Here is a 20,469-nt window from a genome sequence, read left to right as displayed (position 1 = left end):
TCATGATTAGATGAAGATGTGTGGTCCGCGCTGTTTTAAATTTATTTCTTCTTTCTTGAGCGCGGGTTTGTGTAATAGTTAAGCGATACATGATAGGGCAAATCATCAAACACATTCTCTTTTAGCATATTTTGCACACATATAAATAGAATTTGTAACATGTGTTTTATGAAAAAACACTCATACTTATTTTATTATAAAAGCATCGATTGAACTACTAACCTTATAATTTTACCCACAAAATTTTTGACACCTTTGATGTGGCTTACCCTTTTAATTTTCATATCAATTATATACTAATTCAATGTCTTAGATTTCAAAATGCTGAAATTTCAAATAGCAAAAAGAGAGTAGATACCAATGAAGTTCATAATAACATTAGTTTAATTAGTCGTGTAATTACGTTTATAGCTTTGTGCAAACTCACATTTTTAAATATGTTGATACTCGTATTTCTTAAGGTGAGAAATGTAGCATATCATGTTCAATTGTTAAAGACCAAAGCAGGTACTCGATATTCTGGATTATAGGAAAATTATTCTTTTTTTAGTCCCGTTTAGTCAGATATTAGTTTTCACCATATCGCGTCGGATTATCCGGTTCAGAATTAATAATATTTTATTAGTTTAATTTGTAGATGATTAATTAATTTAATTGTAGTTTGAATCATTTTATTTAACTTATTTCTCTGCATTATTTTATTTTAACCAAGTAAAATTTATAACTCAATTATTTTTAGTAAGTCACATAAATGTTTTTTATTATAATTTGGTTGACTTTTGACTAACAATATAGAATTACCCTAAATTAACCTTTATATCACAAGTCATAATATTTCAAATGAATATATCATCAAAAGTACATCATTTAGATATATTTTCTAACACCAAATTTGATGTCTTTGTCATTATTCTTATATCTATAATTTTTTTAAAAAAAATAATATGACATAGTCCATGTTGAAAGTCCATCAATTTTTCTTTTTAAAGATGCTCACTGAAATCTCAATTTTATTTGAATATAAATTATAATGTCTTTGTCACTATTCTTATATCTATAATTTTTTTAAAAACATTAATATGACATAGTCCATGTTGAAAGTCCATCAATTTTTCTTTTTAAAGATGCTCACTGAAATCTTAATTTTATTTGAATAAAAATTATATTTATTTTTAGAAATCTGAATCACAGTTCGAGCCCGATTGTTCAGATTCTTTTTAAATTTTAAATTTATTCACGCAAATAATTAATTTACAGATATTAATCTATCATGCAAACAACATATGAGACTTAACTCAAATAATAACCTATCTCAAATAAATAAGACATTGAAAATAATATAAATACAACAGTTTTAATGTATGTGATTAATGCTTTTGAATAAAAAACTAATTGATTGTGTAGCTCAAGTGGTTTAAGTGGTGTAATTGTGTTGGAGAGGTCTTGGGTTCAATTCCTAAGAAAAACATTTTTTTATATATGTGAGAAGAAGTTAGGTTCGGAGTTAGGCTCGGGTTCGGAGCTGGTAATTTATTTGCTCAGGAGGGAGGCTTGACACGAACGTGTTGGGCTACTATATATATAATATAATAAGTAGATAAGTAGATTATAATTATTGTTAATAAAATTTAAATCAAATAAAAATCCAGAATCTAAATTTTAATTTCAAAAAAAAATTAAATTTGTTCAGGACGTAACTACTATATTTTAAACACCTTAATAGTTAACATACGTATTGAAAAGTCAAATATTAATTAAAATGGGATACGTATTGAATAGGAAGAGTATTGTTTTAATTATTTCTAGTTTCGTTGAAACCCTAATTTACTTTAGCTTAGCTAATATATAATTCCTCGGCAAAAGTCTCAAGTGTTAGCGAAGAACAGTACGTCACTAGCTAGATAGGCATAAAACAAGTTCGTTTCTAAAGTTTTTAAGACGAAAATAGTCCGACTACCTGAAGTTGTAAACTAATATATAACGAGATCACATCAATCCTCGTAAATTAAAAATATATTTAGCGAAGGCTGTGCTAATATAACACCAGAAGAGAGGAAGAAGTGTGATCATCCCTTTAATTTAGTGACAGAAATCTGAACAAGTACAATAATGTATTACTTAAATATTCTAATTAACAGCTTCAAAAGTTGTTAATTCTTACAATAATGAAATCCTAGGATATGAAACCCAATAGACTAACAGCTCACATTCTTCATCATTCATTCTTTATGCTTTGCTCAACATATTTTCATGTTTACTCTGTGATAAACAGATTGTGTATATGATAACTTAATCCATCATCCTATAAAACAATATTTTAAAGAAACAACATTTTATTGCCAACACAAAGTGCAATCAAGAGAACAGATAATTAAGTTGAATATTTACATATGTAAAAATTAAAGACTGTGTTTGCTCTTCTACACATCACTCTTCTGGCCTACATATAAACACACAAACTTGTTTCAACTTAATTTCTCACATTCGTAACACAAAACACCAACTTAATTATTCACTAATTTAATTACCTTAATTTTCCGATTTTTTTTTTTTTTTTTTTGGAAAAATCAATCTCAATAGGCCGGCCGAGATGCATGAGCCCAAGCATACGCATCATGAGAACTCATTTGTCCACCATTCGGTGCCAGATTCGCCTGAATATTGTAAACCGGAAGACCCGATGGATCAGGCAAGCCCGAATGCTGTCCACTGCTTCCGATATCGGGTGGCGAAGCGCCGCCGTTTCCAGCTACAATTCCCTCCTCCTCATCCTCTTCCAGCGGTAGTCTTTCGTAAGTTGCATTAGTGAAAGTGGCCGCTATGACCATAACGGGTCCCGCGGCCACAAGGGACCCCACGACACTCCCTCCTACTACTTGGCCTTGGCCTCCTGCCAAGTAGACGGTCAGCCCCGTCGATCCAGGCGGGGCTGGCCCAGGCAAAAACGCGCCTGTGAGGGACAGAATCTCGAACCTTCCTTGAAGCGCAATCACCGCGCCAGGCGCGGCTGGCTGCCGCAGAGTCACATTAGCTACCGAGCCACTCCCACTCAACACACAAACGCCACGCTGTCGCCTCCGAGAGAATTGAGCTATACTTTCTGCCACGTCGGTTCCGCTTGCGATCTCCATGACGTGGCTGCGAAGCGAATTAGGGCTGTCACGTGTCACGATTATCGGCGGTTTAGGTCTGTTCTTCGAACCTGGAGGCCGGCCTCTAGGTCTACGAGATCCCACCACGACAGCTCCTTCGTTGGGATCATCGCAATTATCTCTATCTTCATCTTCCTCATCACCACCGCTATTATTATTATTAATCGCCACATCTTGTTGCGTTTTGTTGTTTAGCATAAGCGGGGAGCCTCCGGGATTCATCCCCGGAAGCAACCCTACCTGCCCCGTCCACCACGGATTCGCCATCACTACAACAAAAACGGCTTTAATTTTACCGAGCAATCAACTCAAAACGAAAAAAAATCGTTAATTTCTTGACCTAGAGGGAAGAAACAGCAACAACAATCTCGAATGCTGAACAAATATATATTTTATGATTATGAAATGAATAAGGGAAAGTAAAGGAGAGAATTAGATGCAATAGTTTGGAGGATGAAGTATGATGATAACTAAGATACAGAAAGATAACAGAAACAGAGAGAAAGTTAAGAAAGTAGAGGATTAATTAGTACTTATAGATTAGAGCTAAGAGAACAAAGTAAGGTGAGATGCAAAAGCTGTGTAATTGATAATGGGTTAATAGAATCACTTATGAGCACCTAAAGAGAAATTAAAGTGTAAAGGCACACCAGGCTATATATACTATTGGGCTAAAGCTAAGACAAAAATATTGTAGGGCACTATGGTGATACAAACATATACAGTCGGTTAGAATATTAAAAAATGTTAAAACAATAGTGTTTGTATGTAGGGTTGGTATTATTGTACATGGAAATGGTCTTGGTTTCTTTGATTTGATGAGCTAATTTGTTTGCTTATTGGGGAGTTTTGGTTTTTAGCTCTTGTTTTGCTCTATAAAACTTTTAGGGTTTTTGTGGGTCCCATGCTCCTCCCAAGGTAGGTTGCACGTCGTTGTCTCGATAACAAAAGCAGGGCGGCCCGAGATGGACAGATTGAGAGATAGTAATGAATTTGGAGGGAAGAGTTTGCCAAAGTGGGAAAATATGTCATGCTTCCATTAAAAATACTGATTTTAGAATGAAAAAGAGCTACTTCGTCGTCATATTAGAAGTACTTGTAGATACTTGCTATTTTGCAATGTTGGTATAAGAAATAAAAAGGATTAATCTCGAAACGGCCGATTTAATTTAAAAAGTTGTCGGTCTTTGGTTGTGGGCTAACTTGGTCCGAAATGAAAATAATGAAACCTTCTGAATGTAATCTAAGAACAAATCTTTGTACACCTGATCGATGTTTCAAACAAGATGATATACTCCCTCCGTCTCCTTTTACATGTCTATTTTGACTTTTGACCAGTCAAATTCATTATATTTTAACTGAAATTTACATATATTAGATAATTAAGAAAAATAATAAAAATTATATCATTAGATGGTGTATTTTATCTATTTTAATATGTAACTTTCAGATTTCAAAAATAATGTATAGATAATTTGTACTCCCTCTGTCCCATTTAATTCTATACGTTTCTTTTTAACTGCTTGACACACATTTCAATACTCTTATAAAATATAGTTCCGTAACTTATTTTTGAGATTTTCTTTTTCTGTATAAAAATATAACATCCAAATTTTAATTTAGAAAAGAAAAATTTTAAAATAAATTGCAAAACTACACTTTGCAGGACATTAAAGTCCGTGCCGCGTCCCCGTCCCCCAATGTATACAACTCAGGGGGACGGAGGGAGTAATGTTTAGTCAAAACTTGATCAATTTGACTCTTCGAAAAGCAAAATAACATGTAAAAGGGGACGGAGGGTAACATACGAGAGCGAAGAGTTATTGTGTGATTGATTAAAGGATATGGTTTTTGAGATTGTGCATTGTATGTCGCAATGTGTGCGCCGTGGAACACTCTCATTCTAATATAATATAGTTGGAGATCTTGTATGACTTGAGTTTAACATGTTATGATAAATATAGAAATTATTTTAAGTGGGACATTTTATTTAAAAGAATAGCATGCATTCATATTTCATTCTATAATTTTTAAAAGATTAGTGCAATGATTTGTTGATTTTTTTTCATTTTTTAATTTGTCAAATAAATGACCATTTAATTATCACATAAACCAAGTATTCAAAAGGTTTGAATTCACTAAAATCGCATTCACGAGTATTCTCAAACTAACGAGATCACATAAATTATAATAGATAATGTAAATATTTATATTATCTTATTATATTTGAGAGAAAAGTTGAGTGAGGCACGTACGTTCTTAATACTCAATACACTCACCATCTGTAAAAAAAAAATGCAAAGTTGAGTAAGACGCCTCTCCTCAATACACAGGTTCGTCTATGACAAAGTGTCTTGAAAAATAAAATAATTTTACATGAATAAAAATGATTGATCATTCTTGAATTATGAGAGATTTTCCGGTACTCAATACACAAATCCGTATATGACAAAGTGCATGCAAAACAAAATAACCTCAAATGAATAAAGATTATAGATGATTCTTGATTTATGATAAATTTGTAGAGTATTTTCTCAAATCCAACGTTATCAAGATATCAAAAAATTATTTTGAATATAATACTTAGCTAAATTAATTAATATTTATTACAATAAAATTGGGTTTTATGAAATACGTATGACAGAATATTAAAATCAGCATATGTTCAGTCACAAACATATGGCATATTAGTGGAATCGTTTCCGTCGCGTATATAATATTTTAGTATTAAAATTTTAATACCGACAAATAAAATAAAATGAGTTTCTTCCGTGAAGCAAATTGTCATATGTTTTCCTTTGCAAGTTTAAGTATCCAAAATAAACTATTATGAAAAAAAAATTAAAATAAAATACACAAACATAGTTCGTAAAAAACCCGTCACGAGAATTCCCATATTAAGTTTTTGTCATAAAATGTTGCAAGATAACTGTTTAAAAGATAGTTATTCAAACAATATGTCCGGAGAAAAAATTAAAAATTTAAAGAAAAATCAGAGATTTAATTTCCGTCGTAAGATAACTATTTAAACAATATGTCCGGAAGGGAAAAAAAATAAAGAAAAATTTTGAAATTGAATTTTCATCATAAATATCCGTCGCAAGTTGTCTATCACTGGTTTTATTTTAACAAAAAAATATCGAAAAGTAAAGCGAGCAACTCTGACATTAACTCGAAAAGAACATAATAAAATATAATAATTTAAACAGATAACTCAAAAAGAACATAATAAAATATAATAATTTAAACCGATAACACACAAAAATATTACGAAATATATAAAGAAGCAAATATCACACATACCGAATGCAATATTTAAAAATACTAAGAAGAAATAGTTAAGGAGGTTCCAATGGTGGTCTCTGTCTCCTCCTGAGTCCTGAGAATCAACCTCGCCTTCCGAATTTAACCAAAACTTTGTAGTTGCCCTCTTGACGGGACAACTGCCTCTCTAGACTGTCTTCTCAGTCCTCAACTTCCTCAGGGTTAGAACGACAGCCTGAAGATAAGCTATGATCTACAAGAAAACACAAATGAAATGAAGTCAATATATACAAAGACGATATTAACAAAAAGGAAAATGAAATTCAATGTTACTTACGGACGTAACAGCTTGAGCGCCTAAGCGCTTCCTCAGAGAATTCAACCACAGGGCATGCTCTCTAGGAGTAATAATGGTTATGGACCATTCCATCACGACCTCCGCATCATTTACCGAGATATCCAGAATCAACGGACTCGTTTAAATTGTGAATAATGCTCTCTAGGAGTACAATGGTGAATGCATTTTAAATTGTGTTCCCAAAATCAACTGACTCATTTAAATTGGGATGGAGGGGTATATACGCAAGTTTGAGTCAAATTTTGGCTAATTTGACAATTTAAAAGTTAAGCCAGCAGATAATTGACTAATTTGATCATTTCAAAGTTAAACGGGACAGCTAAGAGTATGTCTCTCGCTCCGGAATGTCCAAGGTAAAACTTATGAGGATCAGGTGGGTGAGTGTTTTTAATTGTCTGGGAAAAAAATTGCAGATGAAAAAGAAACATTCAGTGCAAGTGAAACAGAAGTCGAGCATCAGAGTAAGATGTATTACTTCTTAACATAATAACACTTTTTGCATACTACAAAGAAGTTGGGATTGCAGGGCAAATGGTTATTCAGTGTCGTCGCAAGTGTATAAGGATCACATACTATATCCCTGGCAAGAGCAAACCACACCCCTGGAGCACTGTGGCATAACGCACTGGGCAAAAAATGGATGTATCAGACTATAGAAACCGCCATAACTGGCAACATGAAAATAAGAATATATACATCTTAAACTATTAATTAAGTAAATACCAGAGGCAAGAAAAACCAACATTGCAAACAAAGAGGAAGTTTAAACTGAAACTTTGCGAGAGTCATACTCCAAATGATCCACATAACTTACAATTTCAAGAATCACACTTCTACATTGACTGAATACCTGTGATTCAGTCAGGAGTTCTCCAAATGTACACCTTACTAGTTCGGATAACTTAGGTGTGTCGTTTTAAGTTTATGTGATAGAGCTCACAAACATAAATCAGCACTACTTCACCATGTTTAATATTGATCTAAAGTTGAGTGACGAAGCTGTAACTCTGACAAAATAGCAAAGTAAACTTACAAACTCATATGAATTTTGCTTCTTGCATATGCTCTTCAGGTGACAGAAATTTCTGCCAGCCTTTTTAGATATCAGATAACAGAAGAGAACTCTTGAAGTTCTGCCTGATCATCTCCAGATCACTGAGCTTCTTGAAACAGGAAATCTAGCTCATGCAGTCTGTCGGATTCTAAACTCAGACCATTCCCAGGCCTCGGCCCTTAAAACTGGACAGACCATTAGGGTGGACGTAACTTTGGTCCTTACCATCAGTATGTTCCAAATGTTCATAAAAAACATTAATATAGGTCTTCAAAAAAGACGGGACAAATTTAAAAGAAAAAAGATATAATGTACAAAAATGATAGAAAATATATATCCATAGTTTTGAATTAGTTACTCTGAAAGACTAAAACTGTATAACTTCACAAAGAATGCAATGAACTCCATTTCCTGAAGCAGAGTTCTTCAGTGACAAAACACTAAAGTACGCTACTCGTCCAAAGAGAAAAATATATTTACACTATGCTAAAGTTTATCTGTCAGAGAGTTCATCGTAGAAGTGCTTTCAGATCAGCAAACTGACTGCAATCATTGTATTTTAATCCGACAAAGAAGCCAACATTTATGTATAGAGAACCTCCCTATGGCAACTGCCAGTCCCCCACACAATCATCAAGATCAAAACTGCTGGAACAATCCAGTAATGCATCATGTTGATGCTCGTAGTGACAAATATAATTCAAACCAATTAGAACTTCACATAACGCCTCCTCCGTCTTCACCCTATCAGCAAAATACAAAGTCTGGAGCAGGAGAACATTTGTTCGTTTAATAACTTGTTGCTGCTCAATATTTCTTTCATTTAGCCACCTGATCATGTTATGTGCTAGAGGAGCGAGCCACTGCAGTATTTGGTCAAGCCTTTCCTTCCAGTCATGAGCCAGAGAAGCATCATATATTGCAAAATCTTCTTTAAAAGACTTGAGACCAGTCTTTAATGACATTCTCAAGTTGGTTGGTAACAGAAAATATAAATCATCTCTTGCTTCCTCCCCAACAAGATGAGGATACATAAGTAACTTCTCTACGACAATTACTACATTAGCATAACGCAATGCTAATCCGGAGCCTCCAATGGTGCTAGGAGTAGCATAGTCCATGAAACTACTTTTTAGGGTAGATCTGGAACAATTAGCTTCACTGAAACTGAAAGTACTACTTGTTTGAGATGAAACAACGCCGCCTGAGTGTTTTAGATTATTCCTCTTCTCACCACCTGCGACACTTCTATCCTCAAGACCACTACACTCATTATCATCATCCACCTTTGTACCAGGACTACCTAAATTTAGGCACTCCTTGAATAGCCCTCCTCGACCCATGCCGCACAGAATATCTAAATGTTCTGCTCGAAACAGTTGCTCCTCAACCTTGGGCCTGACATTTGATTTTCTCTTCTCCATCCTATTTCTCTCAGTCAATCCAGACATATCACCCCCATTCTTCTTCCTCAAGCCTCTCCTGATCACGACAGAATTCTCTAGTTTCACATCAATCCGACCAAATTTCACTCCACAATCCGCCTTCAACTGACGTAAACCATCATTTCTTTGCCCTGATTCTGACCCTAAAACATTACAAATCCTCACATAAAGGGTGCAAACTGTTCTTGCCAACATCTCCACAACCTTATCAAAACTCTGGTTCCAAAGTGAAACATCCTTAAGATGCTTCACATCTTGCTCCTGCCACATCAATTTCTGTTCAAAAGCCTTCCTTGTCTCCTCAAGATGACTCTGCTGAAACTTCTTGGTGGTTATCTCCAATTCTCTCAAAACCGCGATTTCGCCATAAAGGGCACCTGTTAAATTCACAAACCTCTCCATTTTCCTCACCATTGCCTCCATATCTTTAACCAAAAAACCCAAATCCTTCACTCCAAGAACTCCACTCACTATATCCCCATACACATGCTCAAACCCTTGTAAAGCTGGTAAATTACACTTTTTCCCTAATCTCGAAACCACCCCAGCTACTCTATTCAACTCCTCCATCTTTTCACATAATGCAAGCTCAAAAATAAAAGCCTCATCACAAGATATAAGGTTCTTTATGCCTTGACAATTCAACAACTCACTCTTCAACTTAGAAATCTCTTTATCACCTAATGATTTGTGGAGTAAAACAGTTTTCGACATCAAATTAGCAACTTCAAAACAGAGAATTCCAGTACTTTCTTTTACTTCTTGTTTTTTAGCATTTGATTTTTTTGAAGATTCAAGAAGGGCATGCTTGAAATTTGCACTTACTTGGCTTGTCATCTTCAGTAGCCACGTCTCAACCACCATTGCTCACAGCTTCTATATACTCTATACACAGTATATCCGATATGAACTCGAACTCAAACCCGAACCTCCAGCGGGAAGTATAATCAAGAACACTTTAAGTTCATGCAACAACACTGGATTCCATTAGTTGAAAAAACGAAGTCAACTAATAATGAGTTAGAATTCAAATTGGAGACAAAAATTTGAAGAAATGCGAGTACATAAATTACATGCAAATAATTTGAGAAACGTGTGGGAGTGTTTCCGTGTTGAATAAAAAGATTTGGAAAAAATTAAGAAAAACAAAGGGAGATAAAGGATGTGTTGGGATCACAAATTTGATTGATAGATCCACAAAGTAGTGGCATTCTTTTTCTACGTCTTTTCTTTTTGGTCTTTTCTTGTTCATTTTTATTTGTATAGAGATTCTTGTTCATATTTGTTTATTCGGAGAGTTGCATTTTGAAGCGTTACGTGTGCACAACATACCTATATGTAGGCCTGTACGCGGTTCGGATTGGTTCGGTTGGAGGGTAATAACCGAATCAAACCGCAACTTGCGGTTTTCTAAAATCTCAAACCGCGATCAAACCGTTGGTTAAAAAAAATCAACCAAATCCATCCACATAATTGCGGTTGGTTGCGGTTTGAGTTGCGGTTCAACCGCTAAAATAGTTAGACAAAGAAGTTCTATCATATCATATACTCTGATATAAGTTTCCAGTCAGAGCATGAAATAAATTAGAGGCTTTAACTCAAAAATATATAAGTTATCACTTAAAATCTTGCATAAAGTTAATACACAAATCTGATTACATGTTACAAAAGCAAACTAATCTTGGAATATATAACTTGAAGCAGAGCTTTCCAGACTTCATATTTTCATCAACCATCCAAGTCTTCATCCATATTCAAACAGACAAACTCTGTAGTTTACATATCTATATGTAAATATATAAACATATATAATAAAAATATTTAAATTTATATAATGTGCGGTTGGCGGTTGCGGTTGGTTTTTTGCGGTTTTAAAAAAAATGAATCCGCAACCAAACCGCAAATTAATGGTTATTAAAAAATTCATCCGCGACCGCCCACATTGTGCGGTTATCCATAATACACGGATCGGTTGCGGGTGGTTGTTGCGGTTGATGCGGTTGAGCGGATTGAATGTACAGCCCTACCTATATGCCATGTCCATGACTGTGAGTTGGCATGCCATTTCAGCGGGTTGTAATTGGACTAAAACTCGAGTTGATCTAAAATTTTAAGATGTCAGATAAAAAGTTCTAATATGATCGTATTCTTCAACACTCTTCACTCTTTCATGATCGAAGATAAATTATTAATAACAAACACATATATTAATATATTTTTAAATTAAAAATAGGGGTCGAGGAACTCGAACCTGACACCGCTCTTAAACCGGTATTGATGAAATGGTTACTTAACCTCAGGACAAGAATGATAATATGATATGAGAAATGAATGAAAAGTAATATAATAATTTTGTGAAATTAGTTTTATACCTATTAATCTATGGTTAAATCTTGTGGTGAGGGGAAAGCATTGAGAATGTGTTTTGTATTAAACTTCACAGGAGGAACATGCACAATATGCGAGTTGTTGCCGTGAAGGAGAGGAAGTTATGGAGGGGGAAAATGATTTGAACTACTTTATGATATGTGCACATATATTACTTTAAAAGGGTTGAAATTTGCATATTGTAACAATTTGGTGGGAGAATATAAATTGTGCGAACACGTATTTCAAAGTCAAAAGCTATCAATAAGGAAATATGGTAGACAATTGCCAAAGATCGTTGCTTGTTTTAGTATATGCTAAGAGCATCTCCGACCCTATACAACTGTTAGCTATAATATCTACGTGTCACTGTCTTATAAAATGACTACTCCAACGCAGGCTCCTGTTAGGTATAATTTTACCTACCGAAAAAAGGGGACGTCACATTTGTTGATCCTCCTGCCATCATCTAAAACAATCCACGTCACCTTTAACTTGCAAAACATCTTCTCAGTAGTCTAAACCAAGCCTTCTTTTAATTCTTATTTTTATTTATAACATATAATATAATATCTTAAATCACTTTTTAAATATATAATTTAAAATATTGAATATATATAGCTAAAATATATATATTTAACTTGTATATTTTTACTTATATTGAATACACACACACACACACACACATATATTATTTTATTTAGTCCAAATCTTATTATTTTTTATTTATAATATATAACATACTAACTTGAATCTTTTTTCAATATTTAATTTAAAATATCTAAATTATAGTTTAAATATATAATATAAAAATTATTTATATATGTTCATAATTACTATATGTATAGATGTATTATTTAAATTTTTAATTTATAAATAAAAATGTTATTTAATAAAAGTGTAAAAATATGATTTTATTGTTACCTACATTTAAAAATTCTAATAATCAGTATATAACTTGACATATTTCAAGTAAGTTTAAGTTACATAATATTATAATATACAAATTATGTATATGTGTATCATTATATTATATATAGATATACTATTTATATTTTTAATTTATAAAGTTATGATGTTATGTAATATTATTAAGTGTTATAATTATTTTTTTATTTTATAATGTTTATTTTAACATATTGACATAAATATAAAAATGTTATAATTTTGTTATAGTTTTATACAATGCAACATTGATTTTCATGCATAGCAAATTTATTTAAATGTATTTTAATTATATATTCAAAAAAAGTAAAAATATAATATTTTAAATATAGCTGATAGCTATAGCTAACCCCATTGGAGCAAAAATCACAGGTTCAATAAAATTTTAGCTAAGCATCATTTAGCTAACAGTTTTCAATGTTAGCGTTGGAGATGCTCTAACGAAATCAGTTTTCGTTCAACGCGATTTGTCGTTCAGTCAGTCGCTGCGAGATATACTTGACATTATTTGTATAAACAATTTTAAGGAATTTTTTCTCAGTTTTTACGATAATACTTTCTTTTAAAAATAAAGTACAATTTGATTCGTGACTAAAAATAAACATTTATAATTTTTTTATCGTATGAACAAGTTACTTAAGATTTATAAGTCCATAAGTTAGAGCTCATACTCGTCCAAGCTCAATATACTCTTTTTGTTTTTTTAATCTGAGATTTTGATTTTTAACACACATATTTAAGAGCATCTCCAACGGCGTTGGTTATAATCGTTGGTTAAATTGGACCCGTAAGACATTATGTAAAATTTGCTGAACCTGTAAGACATTTTGTTTCGACGGTATTGGCTATATTGGTTGGCTATAATTTAAAAATAGTATGTTATTAATATTTTAGTTTGTTAAAATAGAATAAATCAGTTTAATATGGTAATAAATGATGTGTAATCTTCCTACAGATTTCTTACCTGTAGAGGTTCGACAAATATAGCCATCCATGGGAGGTTGGCTAAAATTATAGATAACAGTTTCATGTGGTTGGAGTGTGCTTTTTTCAACAGATTGGCTATATTTTTTATATAAGGTATGCCAACTCGTTTTTTACCTAAAGGTTTTGTAAGGTTGGAGATGCTCTAAATGGTCGAGCGGATAATAAAATAATTGATGAATTAAAAATTTGATAATATTAAAATAATTCTAAAGAATAACATATTGATTTATTTTTCAAAACAGTTAAAAGTGTATGTCAAAAATGAAAATATTATACAACATACACGATGAGTATTATAGCTATACTTAAAATCGGATGTATCGAAACTCTTTCTCGTCTCTGCATTATACATAAAACTGAGTGGGAGTTGTTGCCTTGCATTTGACTAATGAGTAAAGACATACGCAGAATGTCAATTATTATGCGAAAATCAGATGATTATTGATTTGATTACCATTTTTTTTCATGTTACAACTGGTATACCTCTGATCATCGTGTGCTTATCCATCGAGAAATTATACTATTGATTAATTTATCTCATATTGTACACCTAAAATATTTTTATCCCATCTTACACAGTGTTCAACTCCTTCCGAATAAATTGAGTGTCTGTTTGAAAGTTACTCCTAAGTTTGTGCGTGAATTAAAATATTATGTGGGTGTTTGTTTGCGACTTTTAAGTTCAGCTTCTGGATTATAAGTTAGAAGCACTTATTCGTACCATTTGTGTAATAAGTCAAGAAGTACTTATAAAAAGCTAAGAATGCTAGCTTTTGTTTCAAGGCTTCTACTTATTTCTCAAACACTTTAATCACTTATAAGTCTTATCTTGCTTCTAACTTCTACTCCACTTATTTATTTTAAGCAAAAAGCACTTATTTTAAGCTCACCCAAACGGCCCCTAAATTATATCTCTAAAAGTATAAGAAATCATATTTTTGTTGATTATAAATATATATAAAAAAAAAAAAAAGACTGTCTGGGTTAACAATCACTTTTAATATCATGTCACTAATGTCATATAAAATCATTTATAAAATATTTTTTATTTCAAGTATTGTCTTCTTTATTTAATAATTAAATATAATATATAATTATGTAAATAATCTATGACGACTAATAATACAAAATTTTAAAACCAAACATATTTATTCCAAAAATTATTCAAACACGCGGCAGAATATTTCAAACTGCTTTGACATATCCTATGCTATCTGGTCATATTTGATATTTCTATCATTTAGTTTAGTTTACACTGCTCAAACTCGTTTACGGAGCACATTTTTCATATTCAACCTAGAGTTTATTACATATCAAATTGAACTAAACGAGTCTCACCGGCCAAATTCAGATTTTATTCGTGTTCAGTTCACTTCATTTACCTAAACATGGGATCAAGGATACAGTTGTAACACAGACAATATACATAAAGAACTAATGTAAGTTTAGTAGAGAAGGTTAGAAGAATTAGCAGTCCAAAAGAAAGAAAATAGAGAATAGAACAAATGCCAGATAAATTTGCACCAACTTTCGCTACCTTTGCATGGAAGTATGTGTTTGGTGTCACTTTCGTGTAAGAATATAAGTCTACACACTTCAACTGCTCCCATATACTTTTTGTATCTGTATGTGACTTGTTACTCAATCTTTAGATTAAATTAATGTGTCGTTTGGCTTAATTTAAAATAAGTTCTTTTAGTTTAAAGTAAAGAAGTAAAATAAAAGTTAAAACAAATTAAGACTTATAAGTGATTAAAGTGTTTTGGAAAGAAACAGAAGTTAGCATTCTCAGATTTTTATAAGTGCTTATTGACTTATTACACAAACAGTACGAAATAAGTGCTTCTAACTTATAAATCCAGAAGCCGGCTTTTAAGCCGTGGCCAAACACACTAGTATTTTGTTCCAAATTTATGTAACCCAATTATGCTTTGATAAGCATTTCATTATAATAAAAAAGTAAAATATAGAGCTAGTGGTATCTCTATTCGGCATTACATTATCTAACAAATAAATTAATTATATATAATAACTTATGTAAAAAGCTCAGGTTTACATAAATCCAATACTGTATATTCATTGACATGTTTATATGTAGATTGCTTGTCATGAACATGGAGAGGTTGCTTTTTTGTCTGTGTTATTGACAATCTTTTCTTCTTTTTGCCACCAATATTCTAACTACTATGTTAAAAGTTAGTAAAGCAATATGCAGATGAATTAACAAGTGACTACTCATTTCTGGTCAATAACTTGTGCCTTTTGTGGCCAAATCTTTTGATTTGGATAATTATGTTGAATTATTAAAAACTTTGTGATTAGAAAAGAAAATAAAAAGTTGCGAAAGCATTCTTGAGATTATCAATTCTTTTCTCATCATCTATCATTCGAAATCATTATCTGACTATATATCGTTGTTAAATTAATGAATGAAAAGAAGAGCCACAATTATTAGCATCTCTTATATTTGGTCTAGATATTTAGGCAAATCTCGTTACAGCCCAGTTTTAAATTCAACCCATAAAGCATAAAAGCCCATTTCACATAGCAAGCTCTTCTATTTTAAGCTAAACCAAAGTTGCCAAAACAATTTTACTTTCTATATCGGGAGTTGGGACAACACTGTGGCCCGTGCCTTCGTATTTGGAGTGAACTTTCAACAATTTTCCAGTCTGTAATCCAACTCATTCAGGGGCCAGCATAAGAACCGAACTGAAATCAAAATCGACCTAAAACTTGCGTATTCTAACCATTTGAAATCGGAAGTCCAGTTCAGCTTAAAAACACTTCGGGATCATTTGATTCGTGTTCTCAGATTATTTTCTCAGAAATATGTAGTTGATAATGTATGGTTAGTTCATTTTATACTACTCTCCCTGTCCCTATCATTTGTTTACAATTTTTTCACACTGCTCGATGTTAGGAGTAAAAATACGAGATTCAATCTTCTAATACAAAGCACACACACAACAATATATTTGACGCGGAAAACCCACGTCCCAACTTGTATTATTAATCAAAACCGTTATCAATAATACAGTCAAACCAACTTGGATACTCAAGCCTACTACTCAGGTTTCCGCCCGCAAGCGATACCTAAGTCTACATCTTGAGCACACCTATCAAACACAATATGACTATGTATATATAGCCATCTCAAACTAGACAAATCAGAATCTCATTCTAAAACAGCTACATATAGTCCTAATCCAATTCTGATTTCCAACTAAAATCAGAATCCAATTCCAACTAGGTCTTCTATCTTTGTGACCAAGACATATCTTATAATAATTGTCTAAACATACAATTATTATCCTTATATATTTTGGATCACCAAAGTCCATGTTACCTTGTAATGGGCTGATACCTAACAATCCTCCCCTTCAGCCCAATACAATCAACAATCACGATCAAGACATCGACCTCCATCCGCCAATGCCTCCCCTCGAACAAGAATCTCCATGTCTCGTTCTTCCAAATTTTATCCATCTACAAAATCACGTGCATCAACCCCGAGTGCTCTTCCATCCATGAGTCACCCGATCCTTGCTTTCACAATCCTCCGGCCTCTAGAAGAACCATCCAATCTTCTTCCATATTGAGTCCATCATGATTGATCCACGGTGCAAGTCAACCGTCAAACCGCACATAACTTTGTCTCTTCCTGCTAACAAAATTCACCATACTCTACATTCTCGATTGAATCCCGAATTTATCCTCAACCCCATCAATCACGATCCTAACCTGGGCTCTTGATACCACTTGTTAGGGATAAACACGAGATTCAATCTTCTAATGCAAATCACACACAAAACAATATATTTGACGCGGAAAACCCACGTCCCAACTTGTATTATTAATAAAAACCGTTATCAATAATACAGTCAAACCAACTTGGATACTCAAGCCTACTACTCAGGTTTCCGCCCGCAAGCGATACCTAAGTCTACATCTTGAGCACACCTATCAAACACAATATGACTATGTATATATAGCCATCTCAAACTAGACAAATCAGAATCTAATTCTAAAACAGCTACACATAGTCCTAATCCAATTCTGATTTCCAACTAAAATTTCCAACTAGGTCTTCTATCTTTGTGACCAAGACATATCTTTTAATAATTGTCTAAACATACAATTATTATCCTTATATATTTTGGATCACCAAAGTCCATGTTACCTTGTAATGGGCTGATACCTAACAGCTCGACACGCATTTTAAGGCGCATATAAAACATAGTTCTATAACTTATTTTTAAAAAATTTCTATTTTGTATAAAAATTTAAACATCAAATTTTTATTCAGAAGAAAAAAAGTTCAAAATAATTTATCGAACTACGTTTTACGAGAGCATTAGAATGCGTGCCGAGCCCCCAATGTAAACAAATGAGGGGGACGGAGGGAGTAATAATTAAGGGTGTACACGGGTTGGTCAAACCGATCCAAACCGATCATATTTCGTCCGATCCAATATAGAATTTTTTAACCCGATAAATAATTGGATTGAGAAAGTATTAACCCGATTTAATTGGGTTGAACATAGGTTTCGGATTTTATAAACCGATCCAACCGAACCCGATTGAAAAATACGAGAACATAATAAATTTATCCATCCATCACATATTAGCTTAGTCCATTTAGTTTTATTGTATCTGTGTGCTCCCTAAATTTAATATAATAATTTTTGTTTGCTATTTAAATATATATATATGAGACTAAAATTATGAATAAGAACATGAGATTAAATTCATTATTATGTTTGTTTAGGAGCATACCAACATGAATATTGTTTGTTTGTTACGTAGATATATTTATAGCCTTAAATTGATATATCTAAGTAGCAAACAAACATGAATGAGAATATAAGATTAAATTTATGAATATATTTATTAACCGAATCAAACCGATCCAAACTGATACTACAAATTGGTTTGGGTTGAAATTTTGCAAATACGATTTAACTAGGGTTGGGTTAATAAATTCTGTTAACCCATCCAACCCGAAGGTTGGAATCGTGTACACTTCTGCTAATAATGATAGACATTGCATGTATATAAATCATCCAAATAAAATGACTTCCGTTTCTAGTTAAAATTAATTATTTACCCCATTCTATTTGCGGAAATAAAAGGGAAATACGAGAACATCTAGAAAATTTCTCAAAAAATTCAAATAACAAATTATTTCATTTTTATAAATATTCCCTCATAAATATAATAATCCTATTATACACAAAATTTGAAATATGTATTCTATATTTCGAATGGTTTAGCATTATTTAAAAAGTTATTGTACATTTGACTAGATATTTTTTGATGCCATGTAATATTATTTGAGGTGATTTTAGTGCGTTAGAGCATCTCCAACCATCTAAAGCCCTTGGCTAAAAAGTGAGGTGGCATACCTAAAATAAAAAAATTTAGCCAACAGCTCCAAAAACCCAACTCCAACCATGATCAGCTGTTGTCTATAAATTTAGCCAACCTCCTATGGATGGCTAAATTTGTCGAACCTCTACAGGTCTGTAAGAAAATCTGTAGGAAGATTGTACATCATTTATTACCATATTGAACTGATATATTCTATTTTAACAATTTAAAATATTAATAACATACTATTTTTAAATTATAGCCAACCAATATAGCCAGTACCATTGAAGCAAAATGTCTTACAGGTTCAGCAAATTTTACATAATGTCTTACAGGTCCAATTTAGCCAACAATTATAGCCAACGCCGTTGGAGATGCTCTTACTCATACTATTGTCTTCACGGGATTCACTTATGCAGTTACCAGCAAACTACTTCACCATCATCTCGAATCCATTAAAATCTCGTTGCCAAAAATATAATCTACATCGAATTAAAACCGGTCAAAGTGAGTTATACATACACCAATACATGTATACACACACACATACTACAGTGTACATACATATCTAGATCTAATCAATCACATTTCTTCACGATCTATCCGAAACCGCCGTACAAAACATAAACGGCCTCATCGGCGCCGTCTCGTTATAACAAAACGGCGCCGCCGGATGTTGCCACTTCTTATACACCACCGGCGCCGGAGCTTTTTCAGTCACGTTGTTTTTCCGAGCATTATCTCGACAATCTTTTATCTCCGATGCACGGAGCGGGAGAGACGGCGGAGATCCGTCGAGCGGCGATAATAACGGGATCGCGACGTTCCAGTCCGTCGCCGGAGAGATTTTTATCGACGCCGGAGCTCGTTTTTGGAGGCGGCTTGATAGTCGCCGATTGCCGGAGCTCTTCACGGATGTATCGGACATGATAGATATAATTTATGTGTGTATAGATGAGCTGTGGATGTGAAAGTGTGAACGGAGAGAGCTTGTTTGTGAGAGAGGGGAGAGAGATAAGTGGTTTATATAAGGGGAGAGAGGGCGTGTGGAGGACACGTATTAAGGGCGTGTTTGGCAAATGTGTGTCTTTTTGGATGTGAGAAGTTGGGTTTATGATTACTCCCTCCGTCCCACAATACATGTCTCTTTTGAAAAAATTACGCATATTAAGAAAATATTAATTATATAAAAATTTCTACTTATACCCCTAATAAATGCATGAATGTAGACTCTTATTCAACCCTTATTAATTGTCATACAACTTTCAAGGAGGGTAATTTTGGAATAATATCAATATTTTTGCATTGGAAATTAAAAGTGGACAAATATTATGGGACAAAAATTTCTTCCAAAAGAGACATGTATTGTGGGAGGGAGGGAGTAGCTGGGATGAGTTGGGTTTCTGAAAAAGTCGGCTTTGGTTGATTTGACTAACAACAATTGTTAGCTGGTTTTCTTAAGGTTGAACACCTCAATATCAAACTTTCTTGCTTAAATCGATTTATATATAAAAATTATATTTT

At 33.1% G+C, this 20,469-nt stretch overlaps 3 protein-coding genes across 4 annotated transcripts; all 3 read right to left on the bottom strand.

Annotated features, from left to right (window-relative positions):
• Nucleotides 1-2,342: 2,342 nt before the first annotated feature.
• On the bottom strand, nucleotides 2,343-3,829 carry LOC108197690 (AT-hook motif nuclear-localized protein 20). Its single transcript, XM_017365380.2, has one exon. The coding sequence runs from the start codon at nucleotides 3,417-3,419 to the stop codon at nucleotides 2,574-2,576; it is 846 nt and encodes a 281-aa protein (XP_017220869.1). The 5' UTR covers nucleotides 3,420-3,829; the 3' UTR covers nucleotides 2,343-2,573.
• A 4,288-nt stretch (nucleotides 3,830-8,117) lies between these two features.
• On the bottom strand, nucleotides 8,118-10,512 carry LOC108197642 (protein PSK SIMULATOR 3). 2 transcript variants are annotated; one of them, XM_017365314.2, is made up of 2 exons: nucleotides 10,099-10,509; nucleotides 8,118-9,953 (listed from the first exon to the last, which is right to left on the bottom strand). In XM_017365314.2, exon 2 carries the CDS (start codon nucleotides 9,841-9,843, stop codon nucleotides 8,431-8,433), a length of 1,413 nt encoding a protein of 470 aa, XP_017220803.1. In that variant the 5' UTR covers nucleotides 9,844-9,953; nucleotides 10,099-10,509; the 3' UTR covers nucleotides 8,118-8,430. The 2 variants fall into 2 exon arrangements, with proteins under 2 accessions (XP_017220803.1, XP_017220802.1); XM_017365313.2 differs by having other exon boundaries at nucleotides 8,118-10,512.
• A 9,025-nt stretch (nucleotides 10,513-19,537) lies between these two features.
• LOC108198697 (hypothetical protein) lies at nucleotides 19,538-19,873 on the bottom strand. Its single transcript, XM_017366475.2, has one exon. The coding sequence runs from the start codon at nucleotides 19,871-19,873 to the stop codon at nucleotides 19,538-19,540; it is 336 nt and encodes a 111-aa protein (XP_017221964.1).
• Between the last annotated feature and the right edge of the window lie 596 nt (nucleotides 19,874-20,469).

Source organism: Daucus carota, chromosome 8 (genome assembly GCF_001625215.2).
Source record: "Daucus carota subsp. sativus chromosome 8, DH1 v3.0, whole genome shotgun sequence".
Classification (NCBI taxonomy): Eukaryota; Viridiplantae; Streptophyta; class Magnoliopsida; order Apiales; family Apiaceae; genus Daucus; species Daucus carota.
Note: the sequence above shows the minus strand (reverse complement) of the source record. Positions and strands in the feature narration are given on the sequence as shown.